Raw genomic sequence first — 21,935 nt, 5'->3', positions numbered from 1 at the left:
CCACCCTCACCAGTGCCTGGGATGCTTGAGAGAGATGCGGACTGGAGCTGAGCAGGACCAGAGAGTGAGAAAAAGAAACAGTGAGAGAAAAAAGATAGATACAGAGAGGAAGAAGTATAGCCGATAGACATTGGACTTCACAGAAGCATCTTAGAAAAATGTGTGAAATACTTTACAAGTTCAGCATGGGACTGCGTGAGTTTATAAAGGATTATTTTATCGGTTTCTGGGACTATGAGACACCGAAGGTGATGGTGGTTAAAAACAGAACTCTTGGAGTCATTTACAGAGGTGTTCAGTTTCTTGTGATCACCTATTTCATCTGGTAAGCTTCATGTTTGTGTATTTATCCACTAAAGTGTATGATCTATGTCTTATCAATATGTTCTCTAGTTCAAAGTCTTAATGTCAATCTGCTTATATTTCCACATCAGTTGTGTGTTTGTTGTGTTGTGGAATAACAGGAAAATATAAACAAAATGTTTTTGTGTGGAAAAAGACTGTATTATGACTGAGAAATGCAGTGTCACTTTAAATTCTGAAACCCATTAATTGTGGCTTTGTAGAGAGGAAATACCTCCCATTTGCAATTAGCTCAAAACAAATAAACAGCATAATTGATGGAGGCATTATTAGCTGATGACAAGAAGGAGAAAACAAGGAAGAAAACATGCTTTTTTTTATCTGGGCAAACAGTTTTAACAATAAAATAATTGTAAAGACCTTATATATAATCTTTTTGTCATAGTGCTTTTATTTTTTCTTAGATTAGATGTCTTCTAAATGATTTTGAAGTGCGCCATCTTTCCTTTCTTTCCTTGGTTTCAACAAAGAGGGCTGAACAGATCCAGGGGTAATGTGATACCTCCAATAAAAATTGACGTCAAACACAAAATGTGATATTGCTTCTGTCTGTTCTATCATCCTGAAGGTATGTCTTCATAAGTCAGAAAGCATACCAACAGAGTGAAACCCGTCCTGAGAGCTCTGTTTACACTCTCATGAAAGGAACAGCAGTTCATGGAGATGACATCCTGGACACTGCGGAGTACGCTCGACCCTCAGAGGTGAGTCCCACCAGATAAACTCTGTGAGCATCATTACAGTAGGCCTATATCTTAATGATGGAGTAAACACCACTGAGGATATTTGTTGACATTTTCCTCATAGGGTGGTGATGTGATTAGTACGATATTGAGACGAGAAGTCACGTATGATCAGAGGCACGGGACCTGCGCTGAGGTGAGAGGTCAACTATTAACTAGAATATGGGAAAATACAAAAGAATAAGTGTGACACCTTTCTTTTCCTATGACTGAGCATCTGTCTTATTTCACATTAGTATTTCAAAGTTGCCAACGCCAACTGCACAACAGATTCTGACTGTGTCCAGGGGGAGGTCGACTTTAATGGCCATGGTAATGTTTATATTTCTCACCAAATCTTTCTTCAAGCCTGGCTGGTTTGAAAATACCTCAGTTTTTGTCTGTTTGAACACCTCCTTACAGGCAGAAGGACGGGCAGATGTGTCCAATACTATAACTACACCTTCAAAACCTGTGAGATCCAAACTTGGTGTCCAATTGAGGAGTACGCTGTGGTGCGGTAAGGCAGACTTGGCTGGCACCACTACAAATTTGATAAGTCAAGGTTAAGTCAGGTATAAACTGATCATCCAACAGTCTATGGTCTTAATTGACCTAAAGGATAAAGAGAAGTCCATAAATACCTTAATGCACAAACAATATGAAGAATAATTCAAGTGTCAATAACAGTGAACAGGGAGTGATCACAGATGACTAGCAGAAATCAGAAAAAAAAAACACTTTCTCGCTTCACAAAATTATGTTCAGTTATTTTCTTGTTTTTCTGTAGTCTTAGCTTCATGCTTGTAAATTCCTGATTTTTTTTTTTCACGTTTGTACTACTACAAAATATCTGAAAATCTATAATTTGAGAAGGAAATGTTGGTTAAATTGACCACTGTATGTATTATCTGGCGTTTTCAACAGTGAACCAGCATTAGTGGAGGCCATCAACTTCACGGTGTTCATTAGGAACTCCATTCACTTCCCCAAATTTAGAGTGCTGAGGTAAAGTTCCTCCACACACACACACACACACACACACACACACACACACACACACACACACACACACACACACACACACACACGGTCAACCCTTATTTCATTTTTAGGAGAGATTCGGAGGTAAATATTATTACATTTTTCTTTGTATCTTTGGCAGGGGAAATATCAAAGATGTCTCGAATAAGCGTGACATGCAGAAATACCTCAGTCGGTGTCATTATGACGAGGAGAAACAGCCCTACTGTCCAAACTTTCGCCTGGGCTACATCGCAGACAAAGCCAAGGAGAATTTCACTGAGCTCTGCAGGACTGTGAGTACGATTCACAAAATGGTTTAATGCATGAAGATGTCTTTAAACAATGTCATTTTTTAAATCTGTCCATGACATTTTAAAGTTGGGACACAGATGTGTTAAAAGTGGCCTGCAAGCCAGCATTGAATGATGTGTGCTGTTTTTTCTCAGGGAGGAGTGATAGGGGTTTTCATTAACTGGAACTGTAACTTGGACCTAGATGCTTCACATTGTAAACCCACATATTCCTTCCGTCGTCTTGACCTTCGAAAGGATCTGGCCGACTCTGGATATTATTACAGGTGAGCTCCATCTCCAAACACTGACCTTTTCCACTCAGTATTTCAAACTGCGGTCTTTGGTTTGCTTGTGGTCAGTCTTAAACTCCTGTGATTTCTGTGTATCTGTCCAGATTCGCCAAATATTACAGTAAGGACGGGGTAGAGTCCCGCACACTTATCAAGGCCTATGGCATCCGTCTGGATGTCATTGTTCATGGACATGTAAGTGCATCAGAGCATCACTCCAGGTTACTTTCTGCTAATCATGGTGACATTATATAATTTGCCTGTCATTTCTTTGCAGGCTGGCAGATTCAGCCCCATCCCAACCATCATCAGCACAGTGACTGCCATGACTTCAGTTGGGATTGTGAGCAATTGACATTTTCAAGTGACAGCTAAATGCTCTTTGCACCACAACCACATCTCATGTCTTCTTCTCATGCCACCCACTCTAGTGTACCATCATCTGTGACTGGATCATGCTGACGTTTATTGACAAGAATGAAGTCTACAGTGACCGAAAGTTTGATGAAGTGAGCAAAACACATCATATATTAGATCTTAAAACATGGTTTCGTCAGTATTCATGCAAGAGATATTGAGATACTGATCATTAAAGGTTTTATATCTATCAAAGAATAGATAATGAGACAACTTTAAAACCTTCTCAACAATCTGCCTTTAAGTATTCGTACAGATCTCCACAATCTGGCTGCATTATGACAAAAATGTTTAACAATAACCATGAAAGTTAAAATTAAATCTAACTTATTATGAATTATTTATTAATATGTAGTACCTGAATAACCCAATCACAGACTGCCAGCAGAAAATCAAACAAAACTAACAATTACATGACATTTTCCAGTATAAGTTACTCTTGTTATTACTGTATTCATTATTTCATTATTGCCATATCAGTATTTATTTTCTCTCTGAAAAGATAAATAATACCATTATCAGCACAAGTGGTTATTGAATTATTATGCACTAATAACAAAAGTCTTCTCAACTATTAGATTTTTGTTTTACTCTATTATTTTAAGATTTGTCTTATTACTATTAGCTCTTTATTTGCCCATAACCCATTTATCAAAGCATTGCTCTGTATCTCTTTATATGTCTTAATCCCCACCATAGAAACTTTTCTTAAACTGTGGTTTAAATGTATTAAAGGAAAAAGCAAATGAGAAGAGTTATTTATATCTACTTGAATGACTTCTTTGGTGAACAACATCATTTCTAAATGCAGGATTTTGTGTCCTACACAGATTGCAAAGGAGCCCACAGTGCCCATCCCCACAGAGCTCAGCTACATCAGCAGCTACGGCTCAAACCACTCAGACCTGTCAGACGGTGTACCACTGTGATGTCATCACAGCTGCCTCAGTCCTCGCTGGCCAAGTGTGTGTGTGTGTGTGTGTGTGTGTGGATTCACCCAGAGTCAGCTGACTATGGCATTGACAACAACTCTGATTGGTTTCTCGGTTGTCTGCAAAAACCTCAGGGATGGACCACCACTGACTTTGTGGGTGTCAATGGGAACATACTGATAGAGCACCACAGTGACATGATCGGCCTGTTTTCTGCCTGTGCAGTGGACATTTATCATCTCAAACCTTGATGAAACTCTGCCTGTTTCTCAGACGACACTTAGACGATGTGTTTATCGCAACAATATGGAAACAGTATAGTATTTCATACCAGATAAATATTTGAGTACACAGCCATGAGATTCACAAACAGTACACATTTTGACAATGTATTAAAGACATTCAGTTCAATAATAAAAGTCATCTGCAAACTCAGAAGTAAGTGTTATTACAGCAGCATGACACTAAAAAATACAGCAGATTGTGCAACACTGACTCACACCGACTGATTCAGTTCCTCCTCTTTTCAACCTGACGCGTTCAGAATAATGAGAAGACACAGGAGGAAACCGCGAGGAGAGGAGCAATGAGCAGTAATCAAATAACACTGGCATTTCCCATAAGATGGTTTTCTCTAACAAGATTGTGGGGAAGTGTGAATCCATCCAAACGCCTGAGAGCAACAGAAATGTCAGCGGTGAAAAACAACAACTTAAGACTAAGTTCTAAAGGATCAATATTTGTTATGATGGATGAAGGAGCACAAAGGACAGCCACATGTCATTTTGGGAATTGTGCTTATGACATGTATAGCTAAAATGTTATAGGTTGTTATATCTTAAAAGGGTTGTTTTTATGTATTATTTCATTTACTCCACCATTTAGCTCATAAAATCTTTCTTGTATGATACATTGAGAGGCTAACAAGAGAAAATGTAAAGGATTTCGTCATTGTCCCACAAATAGGCATTCATTTGTCAACTGACATGTACAGTATGTGTCAATGGGAAAGGTCGGAGGAGCCAATCTAATTGTGCCTCAGTTCAGAGTCTGAAATGTGATTACTTGTCTGGGAGAAGCCCATCAGCAGACAAAGTGAGTCATTTATGGGGCAATAAGGTTAAAGAGATGGAGGTGGATGAGTTAAGATCATTGTGATCCAGGCAAAAAATGTATCCGACATGCCAGATTTGTTCATATTATCTCCATGAAAGAAACTCTCAACTGATGAAGACCTAGACCCGCTTTACACTGTATTATATTTGGTTTCGTTGTTTGGCTTTGTTGTGTTCTCAACCCATCCTAGCACAACTCCATCAAGAAACCCTGTTCTAGTCTTTGCATTGCTGCATCTCCATCCATTTTATCCATCGTAAACAGTCCATCTCACCTAAATTTATTTAATTGCACTATACTTCGTTTTTTGTTTTTTATAGTAGTGTCATGTTAATTGTCTGTCCCATTTTGTAGTTTTATTGTCTGTTGGTTTCTGTTTGGATACGTTCCAATTTTTGTGCTGATCTTTGTGTTTCTTGTGTTTTTTCCTGCTTTTATGAATCATGTTCCCTATGTCTTTATTTGTTCATTTTAATGGCTTTTAACACAGTCTGAAATTAACCTTTGGGTAACACTGGCACCTTTACATTTATTAAATGTTCATTAATGTGCACTGTCCTCCTTAAACAAATAAATAAAAAAAATAAGAAAATGAAATAAATCCTCAAAGAAAAATTGAAATCACTAAAAGAAATAAAATCTTCTTCTTTGCCACACCAGAGAAAAACTAGACAGTAACATCATGGAAATACGCAGCTTCCGATACGTCTCACCCGTTTATTGCACATTTCAGATCAGATTAGGAAATGAAGACATTTCAGGTCACAAGCTGTGCACAAGCCACAGACACATTAGCATCCATGAAGAGGAAGCTCAGACAATTAGTGACTTCTGATTAATGAGGGTCCCAAGAGTGAGTGGAAATCAGGATGTTTCTGCTGTTTCCTTTGTGGTAGAGTCCGACTCAAATGACTGACAGTCATAACAAACAGGCGCACAGTTAAAACACTTGAAAAGCTTTTATTGACAGTCAAAAGTTGTAATCAATACAAAATATTAATATGAGAGATTGAAATATATTTACAGTTCACACATTTCTTATCCAACCTGCTCCAGCACATCAAACAGCACTGGATCATACATCATTGAGTGCATCTGTCGGGGACGTTTGAGTGCTGAGTGTTTTTCAGGCCGAACAGAATTAATAGTTGAAAACAGATGCAGCCGAGGGAGCGTCAGACCTTTGTGGAAGTCACATTAGTGAGGGCTCTGGCTGATCTGTGGGCTCATTGCAAGCAGCCAGTCAATAGTCTCCTCCAGGAAGCTCATGCTGTAGTGGGACGCTATGTTTCGAAACACCGTGACCTGCTCGGAGAAGCTCTGTAAATACAAGGAAAAGCAAAACAACAGCTGTGAGAACACAGTCAAACAGGAACCATCATGATTTCATCACTACTCTGAATGATGTAAATAATTTAAAAGTAGAAACCTTGGCTGAGAAGGTGAGGTCAAAATCTCCAGCACATACACAGTAGACGGGCATGTTTGCTTCCTTGACTCCTTTACATTTGGTACACACCTAAAAAACACACGAGTTTAAGGGGGAAAATGTGTGAAAATTATGCAGTTTCCTCACAATGTTCTGCTACATTTACCGGTATCGCTTAGACAAATGGCTTTGCATTATATAGTTAGAGTATGTTTCTTTGACACTGATGGTACCAGTGAAATCTTGAGGTGCTTTTTCTCCTGGAACTTTTAGTTTACTTTTCTGTCTTACCCTTTTCAGCAGAGGAGATAAATATATAAAAAAAGAAAACATAAAAAAAAAAATCTTGCAAAAACACCCCAAAAAGGGGCGGCGCGTGGCGCAGTGAGTAGAGCGGCCGCCCCATGTAGAGGCTGCAGTCCTCACCGCAGGCGGCCCCGGTTCGAGTCCCGCGTCGGGCAGACCTTTCCTGCATGTCATTCCCCCTCTCTCTGTCTCCTCCTTTCCTGTCTATCTCTACTGTATACTATCAAATAAAAGGCAAAACGGGGCGGTGTTTAGCTCAGCTGGTAGAGCACCCGCCCCATGTGTAGAGGTTATAGTCCTCACTGCAGGTGGCCCCGGTTCGAGTCCAGCGTCGGACGGCCCTATCCTGTGTGTCATCCCCGCCCCCCCCTCTGCCTCCCTATCCTGTCACACTCTGAACTGTCCTATCTAATAAAGGCATGAAAAGCCAAAAAATATACTAAAAAAAATAAATAAAATAAAAGGCAAAACACCAAAAAAATATATACTTTAAAACCCCCCAAAAAAATCTGGCAAAAAAAAAAAATAAAATCCATCGGGGAAAATAAAAATCTTTCTTGTAGCGGATTTATTATTATTTTTGCCTGTTTTTTTTCTTTCTTGTGCCTGATTTCTTTTTTTGCCTGGCCCTAATACTCCTACATATTTTTTTCTTTTTGCTTGACTTTTTTTTTTTGGCTGGCCCTAATACTGCTTCGTATATAACACTGTTTGAGTTATTTTTCTTTTTTTTTTTTAAGATAATGGGAAGAGAACCAGGAACATTACAGTTAACGCTGTATGTATGAACCGCCAGGATAAGTATGACAATGGTTTTTTTTGACTCACCAGGTCCTGCAGCGTGAAGCTCATCAGTTTCTTCTTCAGAGCTTCTACCAGGGCCATCTCGATAGACTCAGTCTCGTACTGGGCCTGACAGTTGGAGCAGAACCACTGAGGCAGGACAGACCCGTCCTGAGAAGAGGAAACCTCAGTTTAACAATCTGACAGTTAAATAAAGCAGCTTCAAACAGGAGGGAGATCAGTGTCATTATCAGTTGCTCCTTCTCTTTTCTGCTCGTACCTGTGCGACAGACGGGTCCTTGCAGAGGTCGAGGTCACGACAGAAATTACACTGGTGGCAGATGACTTCTGGCAGGATGTAGGAGTTACAGGGGTCACGGAACTGGGCGTCCTCTGCAAACTCACCAACGTCCACGAGACGCAGGAGGTCTCTCTTCAGCTTGTTCACCTGGTTCACGATGTTGGCATCCAGTGAGAGGACCTGAGGGGGGGGAAGAGACAGTAAGAAACTCTCATCAGTTTGAAATCCTGCTAAATTTACAACAGGAGAAATCATGTCTACATCCAAAATCTGTTTGTCCATCTCTCCGGACCTCGGCTTGTCCCATCAGTGATGTGGTATTTGAGTGTATATACCTGGCAAACATATTTAATAAACTCCAGTGCTGGGTTGTTGAGTGGCAGGTGGGATCCAGGCAGGACAGGAAACATCTCCGAGGGCTGGGTCACACTCCTCGTACCCGTCACCTTCTTCTGGATCTTTTGAGTGATGGTGAAAAAGTTCTGCGTCAGCTCACTTGACACGTACTCCTGGGAGAAGGAGATCATTCCTGCGGCAGAGAGTTGAAAAGAAAAAAACACATGTGAGAGGAGATCTATCTAAATATGATTAAAAACTTCCCCTCAGTGACTTAAGTGTAACAGACACTAGTCCGTAGTCTGTCGTGACTCTAATGTGTGTAATGTGACGTTCCTTAGAGACAGAGGTTAAGTCTTTAGTAACTGAAGCAGCTCCCCAAACGGCACCGTACCAGGAAGAGCACTCAAGTCTCCCACTGCCTGCTGGGAAGCCTGGCTGCCTCCACGTCTCTTGACCGGTGTGGCTCCGGGAGCGTTACGCCTCAGCTCCTCTTTCATGCTGTGGTACACTGCTGCGATGTACGCTGGGGTGGAAGAGACGTGCGTGTGTTAAGTGTCGACACAGAGACAGGTGAAGAAAAAAAAGAGAGGCTGTTTTGTGTAGATTAGTATTATTTTTTTTACCTGAGACGATCATGAGGAAGTATTTCTGACAGGAGGCTGTTTGGGGCAGATACTGCATGATGTTCCAGCTGCTCTCAATCAGCTCCTCCACCTCATCCGCCGGCACATCAGCATCCTCTTCCTCCACACCAGCTTCCTCCTCATCTTCATCGTCGCTGCCACCCTCATCACCATCACCTTGTTGGTTTTTCTCCTGTTTGGCTCCGTCCTAAAAATGGCAGCGGATAAAGGGGGGTGAGCTCTGTATTCAGAGATATTCTGATATACTTAAATTAAAACAAGTAAACTAAGTTTCAGTGTGTGTGATGTACCTCTCCATACAAGAGGCTGGAGGGCAGTTTGCCCTTCACACCACCGTAGTTGGCGGGATCCATCCACAGCAGGAACTCCCAGCATCGGGAGAAGGACAAGGACAAAGAGTGGAAGATTTCTCTGGAGTGGATGCTTGAAGAGGAAGAGTTAGGGAGGGGATTTGTCAGATGTTGGATTGACTCAGAATATGATAGACAGACTGCAACAAAACAACAAAAAATCTCATACAGATAAAGTGCCTTGATCTTAATAATATGCTATTTAGGAGAAGGCTTTCAAGAGGAAATGCTCAGATGTGATTATCTGTAATATTGACTGACTGTATTTGTTGTTTGTTCGACCTGGTTAAGAAATGCTGCTGTAAAGTCGAAAAACACTGGGAGCTGGCAATAACAATAAAGCAATACAGAGACACATCTGATTTCACTTAGTATTGATTGTACTGCATATAGTGCATTGGCCTAATTCACTAATTAGTTTTTCTCTTGTTATTTCAATAGGCAGCTCAGCTTTTTATGCTTGCTTAATAGAAACCACAACACAATCTCCAGAAAACATTGAAGTGGTGTAGTGGATGATTTTTATTGAGCGAGCGGTCTGCTAATGTATAGCCTAGTAGTTGTAATATAACATAATGTATCTACATAAATATGCAATTATGTCAAGTACTAGAGGGTATTTAATTAATAAATACAGAGATTAAATGTAAAGGATAAAATCTCTACGTATACAATACGGACTGGGGAGGTTAAATGTCGGACCTGTTGGTGATGTATTCCACGTAGCCAATTGCATCATCTGTCCTCCGTTTTTTAGTGCACAGGATGATCCTGTTGAAGTTTCCATACACAACGGTTGAGCCAAGGCGTTTGAACTCTGCAACCAACCTGAAAGCAAAGTGTGAGGGTGGTGAATGGAGGTAGAGGACACCACATGAGTTCTGCATTTAACATAGAGCAGGGGAGAACAAGAAAAAAAGATGAAAGCAAACTAGACAGTAAGACAACAACAACTAATTTTATTAAAGCACTGTGATGAGTGCTTTGGCTTCCAACTGATCTGTACTATGTTACCAAATGATGGGACCGGAACTAACTTAAAATTATTATTAAAAAACAAACTAGCAAATACCAGTGTTGCCTCTACTGGTGAAAAATGTCCTTTGAGAGTCTGATAACCCACTGATATATCGGCACAGGAACTGATGCCATCTCATAAGACAAGAGCGAGATTTCACCATTCAAAGACTAACTATGTGACCAAATAACTGATGGATAGTTGCAGTAGTGTGGCACTCACTGTAGAAACACCTTCTTCATCATGTTGTGCAGGGTGCGGTGCAGTGCAGGGTCGTAGAGCAGAGAGCTCGGGGAGCGCAGCCAGCGGTAGAAGTGCATCACCTGGTTGTCTGCGTACACGTTGTGGTACTGCGTAATCTCCCTCACCCATCCGACCACCATGCTCTTCAAGATCCTGCTCGTACACCACAGAGGAAACCATGTGATGAGGAACATAGCATGCAAGAAATTGGCTCTGTCTTTTTTTTTCTCCACTGTGTAAACGTGGGTTTAAATAACCATGCACAACAGATGTTCACACACCTGAAGGTGTTGGAGCAGAGAGCAGTCTCATCGTAGCTAGCCAGAGCGCTTGCTCCCTGATTTCCTGACATCATGTCCTCCAGCGAGGCCTGCTGGATCACATCAAAACTGACGCCCAGACTGGCTCCGCCCTCCATGTCATTAACATGCTGTGATTGGAGGATGGTGTTCACCGCCAGGCTCTGCAGGTCCAGCTCCAAACACACTGGAGGAAAGAGGATAGCCCATTAACATAGAGAAAGACACCTCAAAATGTCTCGTCCTGTAACAGGGTATATACAAGAATCTTGAAGTTAATTCTAAAACCTTTTTAAGACTTTTTTCAAGACCTTCTCAACATTTTTTGACACCTCACCGCCGCTTCAAGCTGTAACCATTTATATCAGTGACACTTTTAACTTAACAGTTTTAGTTTTTGTAATAAAGACTTTAGACCACTATGATACAACAGAATTCAAAAAAGGCTAGGATAATAAATCAAAAGGCAAAGTTTATCAAAAAAAAAAAACATTGTTGTTTTTGTTTTATTGAGAGTGGCGCAATCTTCTTTTCTTTTTCATGAACCGGTTCATCTTTGTTTTTTAATAAAACAAATAAATTCACACACTTCCGCAATGTTTTTTACAACTCAAACTCTTGGACGGCTAATTCAGAAAAAATACCTTCAATATTTAAGACTTTATAAAATTTTAATACTTTTCAAGACCCCGCGGATACCCTGTGTAATCTTTGGCTTTTTCAACATGTGCATTCCTGGTGTTTATGTACCTGTGGAGTAGCATCCCTGAGCGTTGATCTCCACAGAGCTCCTGTCGTCGCTTTCCATGACCAGACGACTGTCGTCAGCCTCTTTGCCTCCGAGGTCAGGTCTGGCCGTGGGTGAAAGCCACAGCAGGTGGTTGTGTTTGCGTAGATGTCTCGCCAGGAACAAGTCTGACCCAAAGATGGACACATCCTGAGGCAGGTTCCCCACAGGTAAGTGGTAATACCTGGAGGTGGGAGACATCATGTGAGGTTTAAAAAGCTGTTAATTAATCAACCTTGGTAAAAACGACAGCTACAAAGACAGCATGTTAGACCGACCTGAGACTTGGCAGCTCATTATAATAGTAAATAAAAAGATGAATCACAGGCTTCTTGTGTAGTTTGTACCTGGCCATGTCAAAGGCCTGTGACAGGCAGCTGTCCAGATTGAGGTAGTGGCGGATCATACGTCGGGCACCGTGACGTTGCCAGTCCAACACATTGTAGCTGATCTCATCAACCACGTGCACTGGCACAACCGGGAACTCCTCAAGCACGGGCATCCCTGCTGCCAAGCGCCGCAGCTCCCAGTTCGACTGCACGGCGATGAGGGTGGGTCCACGACGCTCCTCCTGGTAACAGCAACAGACGCCGTTTACTCACATGAACATAAGCAGTCTGTGTGTAATGTAATGCACTACAGGACAACTAAGGATTAAAGTGGAACAGTATATCTAACCTTGTAGTTCAGCAGTATGCGCTGCAGAGCGCGGTAGATGGCCTTTGCGTCGTTTTCAGCTCGGACTTCAAAGTTGTGTTTCTCTGGAGGAAGAAGCTCCTCTGTCGTCTTCTCCAGGAGCGCAGTGCGTTCAGCCGTGTAAAGGTTACCCAGGTTGGGCATCTGGTTGCTTCGAACCTAGAAGAAAAAAGATAATTTAATGAGAGACCATGAAAGTTATTCTCAGCAAACAACAAAACTGCAGTGGAGGAAATAAAGAGTTGTATTATTCTTACTGTGTCCAGGACAAAGATGCTGGCTTTACGCTGAGAGGGGATGAAGAGGCCAAACAGAGCCTTGTGACCTTGGCTGTGGTGATACAAATACATGTGGCGAACACTCCCTGAGAGGAAGGCAAATGTGACACAGTCAGACTAAACTTTATAAAACAAAATCCATGGGTCCTCCTGCCCAGTGAATCCCAAAAACCAATTATGTAAGAATCCACTGTTCCACTTTGATTTAAGTTTCCATAAACATGAAGGTTTTCACATGATCATTTCTAGATGGGCTAGCTTTAAACTGTAGCATCCCAAAAACATTGAAGTACACAGAATAACACTGGAGATATAAAATGTGACCATCCTTAACATTAGATAAGAAGGAAAGAAAATTGAAAATAACAAAACAAAAAAACTCTACACAATCTATTTTGACATTCATTTCAAATAACCGTTGCGTGAGACAGGTCTTACCAGGCTCCAGGTAGCTGAACTGGGCCAGAGACCTCATCTCTAGATGCTCCAGGTCGAACGTGTCGGCCTCCCTGCCGGCCAGATCCCTCACAACATGTTTATTGACCATACACATACACCCGAGCTGCACCAGGGCACGAAACAGCAGGGGGACCTGAAGGAGTGAGAGTAAGGAGGAGATCACATTAACGCTGCGTTATCCGTTTACAAATGGCACGCTGCGGTGGACCGATACCGAAAAGCTGATAACGTGGAGCTGGTTTAGTATGTCATCAAACATCTATGCACTATTAGATAAACCTATAAATGCATTTGGAGGTGTGTGTATACACGATACCTGTGTTTCATAGACTCCTTCGATGTCTGGTGCAGAGAGGTCTGCGTTGATCTCGTTGATGTGCTCCTGGTACATGTCCTCTGGTACACAGTACTCGTAGAGATAGTACACGATGTTGGAGCGAGGCAGCATACGGTTCACCTGAAACCAGTGATTTAATATTTAAATTTACATTGTTAAGTTATTATGACGTCACATGCTTTCAAACTATTTACAGTGACTTTTTTAATATTGCGTGCCTTTTTGTATGTGGCTCCCTCCTCTTGTTTTGGGACTTTCTGATTGACGTAGAAGACACGGGGGATGTTGAGCTTCATGCAGTGCAGGTCGTTTCCGATCACAGCCCACAGCTTGTACAGACCAGGGTGACTGGTCTCCGCAATCTGCACGATCTGCCACGGCATGTCCAGGATGCTGCGTGCCGTTCTGCGGAGGAAGCTTCCCAGGCCGGTGGTGGGGCCGCCTCTGATCACTCCTCCTCCTACGGGCTGAGCTTCGCCGTCCAGCATCCGCCTCCTCTTCTTCCTCTCCTTCCTCTGCCTCAGCTGCAGCTCCCACTTTTTCTTATGGTAGCGCAACCACACCAGACGCTCCTCCTGTACACACACACACGGTGGTTAAAACAAGGATTTACTTGGAGACACTTCACTGCCACAACAGGCAGGACTCTGTTGGTTCTCCTGCTTCCCTACCCGTGTCGTTCCCTTGGGGGGAGGGGGTCCCAGGATCTCCCTCCAGGACTGAGTGAGCTCCACATCCTGAGACTCCACCTGGCTGTCCTCACCCTGAGAAGCCCGCTTCCGCTTGGTGCTGATGAGGATGGCCGGCTGCAGAGGTCTGGGTGCCACCCCAAAGTCCTCCATGTCCGCAGCTTGGCCCGCTTCCAGAGGCTGATGGGCCACCTGAGAGAGAAGAAGGAGACATTTTAGCAAAGTGTGCAACTGGACATCAGAGTGAGATAAAGAGCTGGTCAGCATGTACCACAGAATATGTTCAAGAAATCTCTTAACCACACAATAAACCAACAGATGGGAGCAGAGGAAACAAGTGAACACACCTGTCTCTTGCCCTCACTGGTGAACAGCTCACTGATCTTCTTCTGCTTGTAAATGTCATTTTTCTCCAGGAGTTTCTTGTGAAGCCAGTCAGGATGCCTCACTCTGGGTACTGGGTTCTTCACCTAATAATGAAACAGACCAAAAAAACATTTACGTACTTTCACGTGTTCTAGATATACTGATACACACGAAACGCACTTTTTAAAAAAATTTTGTGGTTTTTGTTACCTGTTGCAGAGCTGCAGGGATGGTGATGATTTTCTGGATGGCACTACCCAGCCGCTCTATGTAATAACTCCAGTCAAGTATCTAGAAACGCCCACAGTGGAAATTGTAGTCAGATGGATCACATGAGCGAATGCACTTAGGAAACCAAAGCCTTGTATCCGAGTGCATAATTCTTATTTAAAAACTCACAGAGCGGATGTCCAAGTCATGCAGGCTGGGCATCTTCAACCACTTACGAAGGAAATGTTTCTTGACACTGGGCTCGGCCTGGAAAATGGCCAGAGGAATGGCTCTGAGAGAGAGAAACTTCAAATGGTCAGTGTCAAACTAAAGGCTTTTACTTCTGGACATATAACAAAGTGCTTGTTCTCAAGAAAACCATAAACACTGGGAAAGCAGCAATGTTAACATAATTTCATTCAGTGCTGCCAACACCAGAAAATCTATGTTCAACATGTTTGTTGTTCTGTTCATGGAGCAACTCTGTAAAAGAAAACTCTTTTTGTCAATTTTTGTCACCTTTTATAATTAAATCACTCTATTAGATACGATTTATATTGGTTTATATTTAGAACCTTTGATTTAGTTTGTTCTATGTTTCATTTAAACATAGTAGATGTTTGTCTACTTTTTTACAGCTACTTATCCATGCATCTGTTTTTGTTCTTAACTAATTGAATATTGAATTAACTATATAATTCTAGCTATAATACTTCTGCTGAGGAAGAGAGATCCCCACTCTGCTGTCTATGACACAGCAGGTGCCTTAAACATTAGAGCATATGGAAGTTTTTGTTTCTTTCACCTCTCTGTGACAGGTGATCCCTCTGGTTTTCTGGAGATGACGTAGCGACAGCTCAGACCAGCATCTTTTACCATCTGGTCGCCAAGGAACTCAGCAAGTCTTTTGGCAGTGCTGATAGAGGTGGACTTCTGCTCTCCGTAGTCCTCCAGCTTCCTGGACATGGAGCGGTTTTCTGAGATCAGCTCGAACAGCTCAGCGTCCGGCATGTTGGCAGCCTGGAAAACAAGTGAGAGGAGCTTTGAGAGCACCTGACCTTTTTTTAAAAATCATTGTATTTGATAAATGGCTGGTTAATCCACTTTACTCAAAACACATTTGAAAGGATCATGTTAGTATTTTATTTAATTTTTTACCTTGCTGTAGAGAACATCCAGCCAGTAGTCGGCCACTTTGGCCACAGAAGCGTAGACCTCCTCCAGTGTGGTACCTTTGAGGAAAGCCTCAAACACTGAAGACTGAAAAATCTTAATCAGCTGGAGCTCTCCTCTTCTCTTCACTTCAAAACCCTTCAGCTCAGCAAGAGAGCCATCTTCATTAAACACAGCGTACCTAAAACAAGACAGATCACTCTACAGCTTAACATGATTATAACCAGGAGCTGATCCCCCAAAATCTCTGGTACACATCATCCACTATATGGTTCGTATACACTAAGAGTTCCACATGTGACACACCTTTTCTTCAGTTTCTTTCCTTCCTCTTTAGACGCAGGGAGGATCATCGCCAGGTACGGGCCGTCCACCTCGAAGAAGATGCTGTTCTCGGCCCTGGTGGTGTAAGTGAGGGACGCGGGATCTACCAGCTCGTGGTACTGATCGTTGGTGAATCCCTCCTTCACCATGATGTTCAGCATGGCCCCCGGGTAGGAGATGGTCACCTTAGGCTTCTTCTCGTTGCTCGTCTTCACCACAAAGTTCTCAGGAAAGGTGTTGGGGAGGACGCACCAGATACCATCAGTGTCCAACTCAAGGGGCCTCCTGCATCACAGAGAAGCAGCGATGAAAATACTGAAGCATTTTTAAGTTTATATTAGGAATTTTACAGATGCCTTTCTTCTCTGCAGCAACTTGGATAAAGTGAATGAGTAAGGGGTGTACAAGTACAAGTGCATTTCAATGGGCAAAATATGAAAATGAGAAATAAAAACCATGTTGCATTCATGCCTAAATGTTGGCATCTGCTGAACAAATCAATGGATCCGCTCCGATTCCTCTTGTTCTGACCATACACTCTTAGCTGCCTTCTCCCTGACCGAGAAAATAACAATCAGCATAACACTCACCCTATTTGTTCGATCAGCTCTCTGGCCTGAGTGATGATGTTGGCTCCAGTGTAGCACACAATGCCAGCCATCTCCATGGAGTACCAGCGCGCCCTGATGGAAACACAACGACAGGACAGGCAACATCAGGACCACAGCATCAAAACAGGACTGAACCATTTTATACAATTATCTTTATCTAGCAGTCGACTCTTACCCTTTTCTCATGACGTAGCCGTAGAAAGAGTTGAGAATACACTTGTGAGCCAGCTGAAGAGACTCGTACAGAATCTCCATGTTCTTGCAGCGTTTCACTTCAGCTGCGTCTCCATTGTCCTGAGCTGAGGACAGTTTCTTCTTCCACACCTGAATCAAAGAAGCAGTAAAATTATTTCATTTAACAGGCAAAACAAGAGTGAATATATAATAAGTGAATTGTGCATTTAAAAATGGATGAATTTGTGTATTTAATGGCTGAATATTCAAATCACATTTTAAGGTTATAGGTTCAAAATTATGCAACTTGTGTAGGGATGATTTTGATTTTGTTTAATTGCTATTGATGCCAATATGTACCTTGTGAAGTCCTTTGAATTCGTAACGGCGATCTCTGAAAGCCCTCACAGTGTCGACGTAGAAGGAGTTTTCTCTCTGACAGATGGTGGTGACCCGCTCCTCCAGCCTGGTGACGTGTGTCTTCTTGTAGGCTTTCTTACAGTAGTCTGGGATGTGGAACACATTTAAACGCTTGTAATCAAAGCCGAAACCCAGAAGAAGCCAGGCTGGCTTAACGAAACAACAGAAAACAAAAAAAGGAGGCTGGAAATGATAATATACCTGCCAAACGTTTCTTCTCATGTTTGGCCTGCTCCTCTCTGTTCAGGGTGTGGAAGGCCCGGGGTGGACCGTTGGGGAAAAATGGTGGGAACTTCTCGGACTCAAGTTGCTGCTGGATGCGATGAAACTCACTACGACTGGCCGGCACTGCAGACAGAGGCAACAGCTTACTTGACAACATATTATAAAGCTCGATAATTGTTAATACATGGCATTACAGCTACTTTTTTCACAGTTACAGCTTTGAGTCTTTTTGGATGCGTCCATCTACGTTCCTCAGCTTCCTGTATTATCATATCCACAGCAACAACACATTATAAACACAGTGACTTACTGATTTCCCCTCTCCACTGCCAGGCCATCCTCCTCTGGCAGGTGGCTCCGGGCTTGTTAAAGTCACAGGCAGCACAAGTTGCTTCATCGACCATGGCAGACGGCTGTAAAAACAAAACAAAAAAGTTTTGAGTTTTATGCTTTTGTTCATATTCATGTGTTGTTGTTTTGTTTTTTGCCCTTTTTACCTGCAGGCGGTTGGTGAGAATGATGTTGGGGTACATGGCCCCAACGTCCAGATGGTAGATGAGGGGGCATTCGATCCTGTTTGGAACCTCCTTTAGAGAAGTCAACTTATCCTTTATCTCATCGCAGACCTGAGGTAAAACCAGGCACATTTCAGTATTCAAGAATACCGTCTGAGAACAGTTTTCAAATACACAAAACTGAACGACAAAAATCAAACCTCATTAAAGTTTGTGACTTGCTCCAAGGGGATATTCTCTTCCTCCTCAATGGCGTGACGCATCGTCCTCTCCACTCTTTGCAGCAGAAAGTCGAATGCAGCCGGGTTCTGTCAACAGATCAGACAGAACGGTCGCGTTAAAAGCATCAACAAAAGTCAGAAAGCATGGAGTGAGCGTAAAGTCCAACTGTGACTGCCTGTACCATTTTGAAACGGCAGGGGATGTCACTGCGAAACACTCCAGACTCCAGCGCTTCCACGTGACCTCCCACGTAGGTCTCGGAGTCCATGACGTGGCCGTCGCCCGTCAGTTTGTTGAAGACCTGCTCCTGCTTGTTGGGGAAGATGATGTTGGCGTGGAAGGCCTGCACCATGAGCAAGGCCTCACACAGAGTCCCCGAACCTTTACGCAACACCTGGTAACAGATGGAAAACAAATGGAGAGAAAAAAATGAATGAATAACTAAAAATCCATGTTATTTTTGAGTTGTTTATTACAACACCATCAATAAACAAACCTCATCGGGCTCCATTGGGATGATGGTACACAGGGCGAAGATGAAGGGATGGACATACTTCATATACAGGTAATATGTGGCCACAGCGTCTGACACAGAGTAGGTTGCTAAAGTCTGACAGAAAGGGAGAGAAAACAAAACATCAATTAAATCGTAGTTGCTGCCATTTAAAACATCATTATTTACCAAGCTGTAAAAACTGAAGTCTATTTCTGTACCTGTGGCTCCTCTGTTGCCATGCGACACATCTCCTCCGGGTCCAGCTCCACTGGGTCGTAGCTCAATTTAGCCTTCGCTGCTGCCTTCAGGTTATGACTTCCCACCGGCAGGTAGCTGTCTCTCTTTACCCACCTGCCACAAGAGAAACAGGTTGATTGAAATGAAATAACCTTAAATTATCACCATAAATGCAAGCTTATGTTAACCACAATGATGTAATCGTAACAGTATCAGAGATGTGCAGACCTTAAACAGTCCATGTGGATGGCCTGACTGGCCTTGTACTCGCCCTGGTTATCCTTCTGGAAACCAATCTCCCTGTGCATGTTCAGTCCATGGAGTGCGGCTCGAGTCTCAACAAAAGGCCTTGAGAGAACGAAGGAGAAGGGGTGGAAGGTAAACACTACAGTATACTGCATGTGTAATACATGAAATTGTTTTATAGAGACAGCAAAACAACAGCTCACCAATCAAAGAAGTCTCCGTTGTACGTTACGAAGATGTTGGGTTTGGTTTCTTGAACGTGGTCAAAGAATCTCTGAATGAGTGCCGCCTGCAGCCACAGTCACATTAACACATGTTATTGCACTGATGCAAAAACACAGCATCATAAGAATGAACTATCTACAATGTAGTACAGGTAAAACCATGCAGCTACACACCTCATCATCCTCATTGAACACTGTAAAAGGCCCTTCATACTCAGGTTTGGGAGTGAACTCAAAGTCCTCGATGTTCTCAGAGACAATCTCTCTGTTTGTGATTAGAAACCCCTTTAAAAAGTAAGGTTGGAGACATGAATAAAACTCACATGTACTGTGTAATAGAAAGTAAAGAACACAAGGTTGTAAAGTAAATAAAACTTACCTGTCCGTCTATCATGTAGGAGATCATCATTATCTGGTCTGTCTCTGCGTCTGGGAACTTCAGTGGAAGTTTGGTGGTCTCGATGTCAAAAGCCAAAACAACAGGGTCCTGAAACAACACGAACCAGAGTCATCTTGAAAGTTTCACCTCGGCCCATTCCCATAAAACACTGACAACATGATGGCTAAAGAACAAAATCCTCATACCGGTCGCTCCACAAGATCATCTCTCCGTATGATCTCTGGAGGGTAAGCGCTGCCTCGGTATCGAACATTGTACCAGTGAGCCTGAGATATAAAGACAGTAAACATTAGAAAGGTGAACACATGTAACAGAGAGGATTACTGAAACACCGAAGCGATTGAAACTGAAACACAGAAGCGATTGAAACAAGTCTTTACCACATGGATTTTCAGGTCGATGGACACTCGCACATGATAGGGCACGTCATACTCTCTCATGTCCACTATGTTGTCCAACTGGTCTGAAATACTCTTTGACATCACTTCTTCATCCGTAGAGGTCACGTTGCCACCAGATAAGGCACTAAAAAGCCAGCATAGGTGAGCAAAACGGGAGCAGAAATAACTTATATATATTTTTTAAAAAAGGTAATGTGACTGGTGGTTTGCTGTTACCTTGATAACATTGAAGTGTAGGCGTCATTGGACTGCTCTCTCTCTCTGTTCTTGTGTACCGCTGGGGCGATCTCACGCTTTACTTTGATGAGGTCGTCCACGGTGTTGAATGACAGCTTGATGTAGCTTCTTTTCAGTCCAACTAAATGGTTTGGCTGAAGAGAGCAGAAGTATCAGCATCACCGACAGTCATTACCATCCAATACTGAAATCTAAACACTGTCAAAAGGACAACAAAAACTAAACTCTCACCAGGTCCAAGTCCTCTTTTGGGAGATTTTCAAGCTTCGCCACCTTTCCTTGGAACTTCTTCGACAGGTACGAGATGACTTCTCTCTCACAGTTCTGCAAACACAGCTGCCTTCAGTACTTTGGTCATGATTTGAACATGTTTACATGGCATGAGAAGCAAATGATAGGTGCTGCCTCACCTTTTTAGTGGCTATGTAAAGATATGGCTTGAAGGGAAGGGCCACCTGCAGATAAAATAAATATTAGGGAGAGTATGTTCGCATAGTGGAAAGTGCATAAGAGGTGTGCTGGTTTCCCATTGCCCCCGGCACAGATTTGTTTTTTTCCCCCCTTCTAACACACCTTAAACCTATTTCCATCCTCCTGAATGAAATAAAAGTCCACAGCACTGATCATCCTCTTGTCTTCATCCAGGATCTCCGTCTAGAAATGATAATAAGAAAGCAAAAAATGGTTCATAGTTAGTGTCACTGCTCCTTTACAAGAACTCCCAGCAGACCTATTGTCACACCGTGTGGACCTACAGGGTGCATGTTGATCAGCCAGCCCGTCTTCTCCCCCGGCTCTTTCATCCTGTCGAAGCCGAAGCGAGCGTCCATCTCGTCGGTGAACTGGCTGCGCTCCAGCCGCTTGAGAGCGGACATCGAGGATCCATCGTCCCTGGTTCAAACACACATCGTTTATCTTTGGCCTGCTTAGCAAGTATTATGTGCAATATAATATCCATGTCAAGACTCCAGAGACTCATGTCTATAGAAAGTGAATGAAATACGGTAACTCACTGGTTTTCCTGATCTCCTCCACCTTGTCCTCGGTCCGCTCTGTAGTACCGTCCACTGTTTTGCAAAACCATCTTTTATCGCCCGACACGAAGTCACAACACGGCGAGATAAATCAAACACCCGCTCTGTTTTTATAAAACTGTGAACACAGCTGCATTACAAACGCGTTTTAAAGTTATTTGTCTCCTACGTTTCTCTGTCACTGTCACTGACACGGGCTGTGTTTTCTTATTTTGGCGCGTTGCTGCAGTTCCCGCGAGTCTTGCGTCGAGAGGCGGAAGAACAAAGATCGTTTATTGATCAGATGAATCACTCGGGAGCTCC

The 21,935-nt window shown here is 42.7% G+C and overlaps 2 protein-coding genes across 2 annotated transcripts; one reads left to right on the top strand and one right to left on the bottom strand.

Moving 5' to 3' along the window:
* Positions 1-71: 71 nt before the first annotated feature.
* On the top strand, positions 72-4,477 carry p2rx2 (purinergic receptor P2X, ligand-gated ion channel, 2). The gene is made up of 12 exons (XM_085786905.1): positions 72-325; positions 932-1,067; positions 1,171-1,242; positions 1,343-1,418; positions 1,509-1,605; positions 2,013-2,093; positions 2,251-2,404; positions 2,558-2,688; positions 2,799-2,889; positions 2,972-3,037; positions 3,126-3,203; positions 3,942-4,477. Exons 1-12 carry the CDS (start codon positions 159-161, stop codon positions 4,038-4,040), a joined length of 1,248 nt encoding a protein of 415 aa, XP_085643031.1. The 5' UTR covers positions 72-158; the 3' UTR covers positions 4,041-4,477.
* A 1,617-nt stretch (positions 4,478-6,094) lies between these two features.
* Positions 6,095-21,877, bottom strand: pole (polymerase (DNA directed), epsilon). Its single transcript, XM_085786903.1, has 47 exons — positions 21,612-21,877; positions 21,354-21,489; positions 21,172-21,252; positions 21,009-21,053; positions 20,830-20,922; positions 20,578-20,732; positions 20,341-20,485; positions 20,146-20,226; positions 19,940-20,047; positions 19,735-19,845; positions 19,540-19,625; positions 19,319-19,438; positions 19,072-19,204; positions 18,854-18,967; positions 18,539-18,751; positions 18,336-18,443; positions 18,118-18,246; positions 17,931-18,033; positions 17,597-17,743; positions 17,336-17,481; positions 16,977-17,125; positions 16,781-16,873; positions 16,173-16,475; positions 15,852-16,047; positions 15,499-15,713; positions 14,883-14,985; positions 14,694-14,774; positions 14,465-14,587; positions 14,100-14,309; positions 13,647-14,003; positions 13,408-13,548; positions 13,071-13,224; positions 12,612-12,718; positions 12,337-12,513; positions 12,006-12,229; positions 11,622-11,842; positions 10,854-11,058; positions 10,552-10,725; positions 10,014-10,139; positions 9,252-9,384; positions 8,941-9,148; positions 8,709-8,840; positions 8,314-8,507; positions 7,958-8,158; positions 7,723-7,848; positions 6,589-6,678; positions 6,095-6,479 (listed from the first exon to the last, which is right to left on the bottom strand). The coding sequence occupies exons 1-47, from the start codon at positions 21,680-21,682 to the stop codon at positions 6,357-6,359; spliced, it is 6,891 nt and encodes a 2,296-aa protein (XP_085643029.1). The 5' UTR covers positions 21,683-21,877; the 3' UTR covers positions 6,095-6,356.
* Positions 21,878-21,935: the final 58 nt, after the last annotated feature.

Source organism: Trachurus japonicus, chromosome 9 (genome assembly GCF_045865225.1).
Source record: "Trachurus japonicus isolate A0001 chromosome 9, Traja_1.0".
NCBI lineage: Eukaryota > Metazoa > Chordata > Actinopteri > Carangiformes > Carangidae > Trachurus > Trachurus japonicus.
The sequence above is the reverse complement of the archived record's forward strand: the minus strand, read 5'-3'. Positions and strand labels throughout refer to the sequence as shown.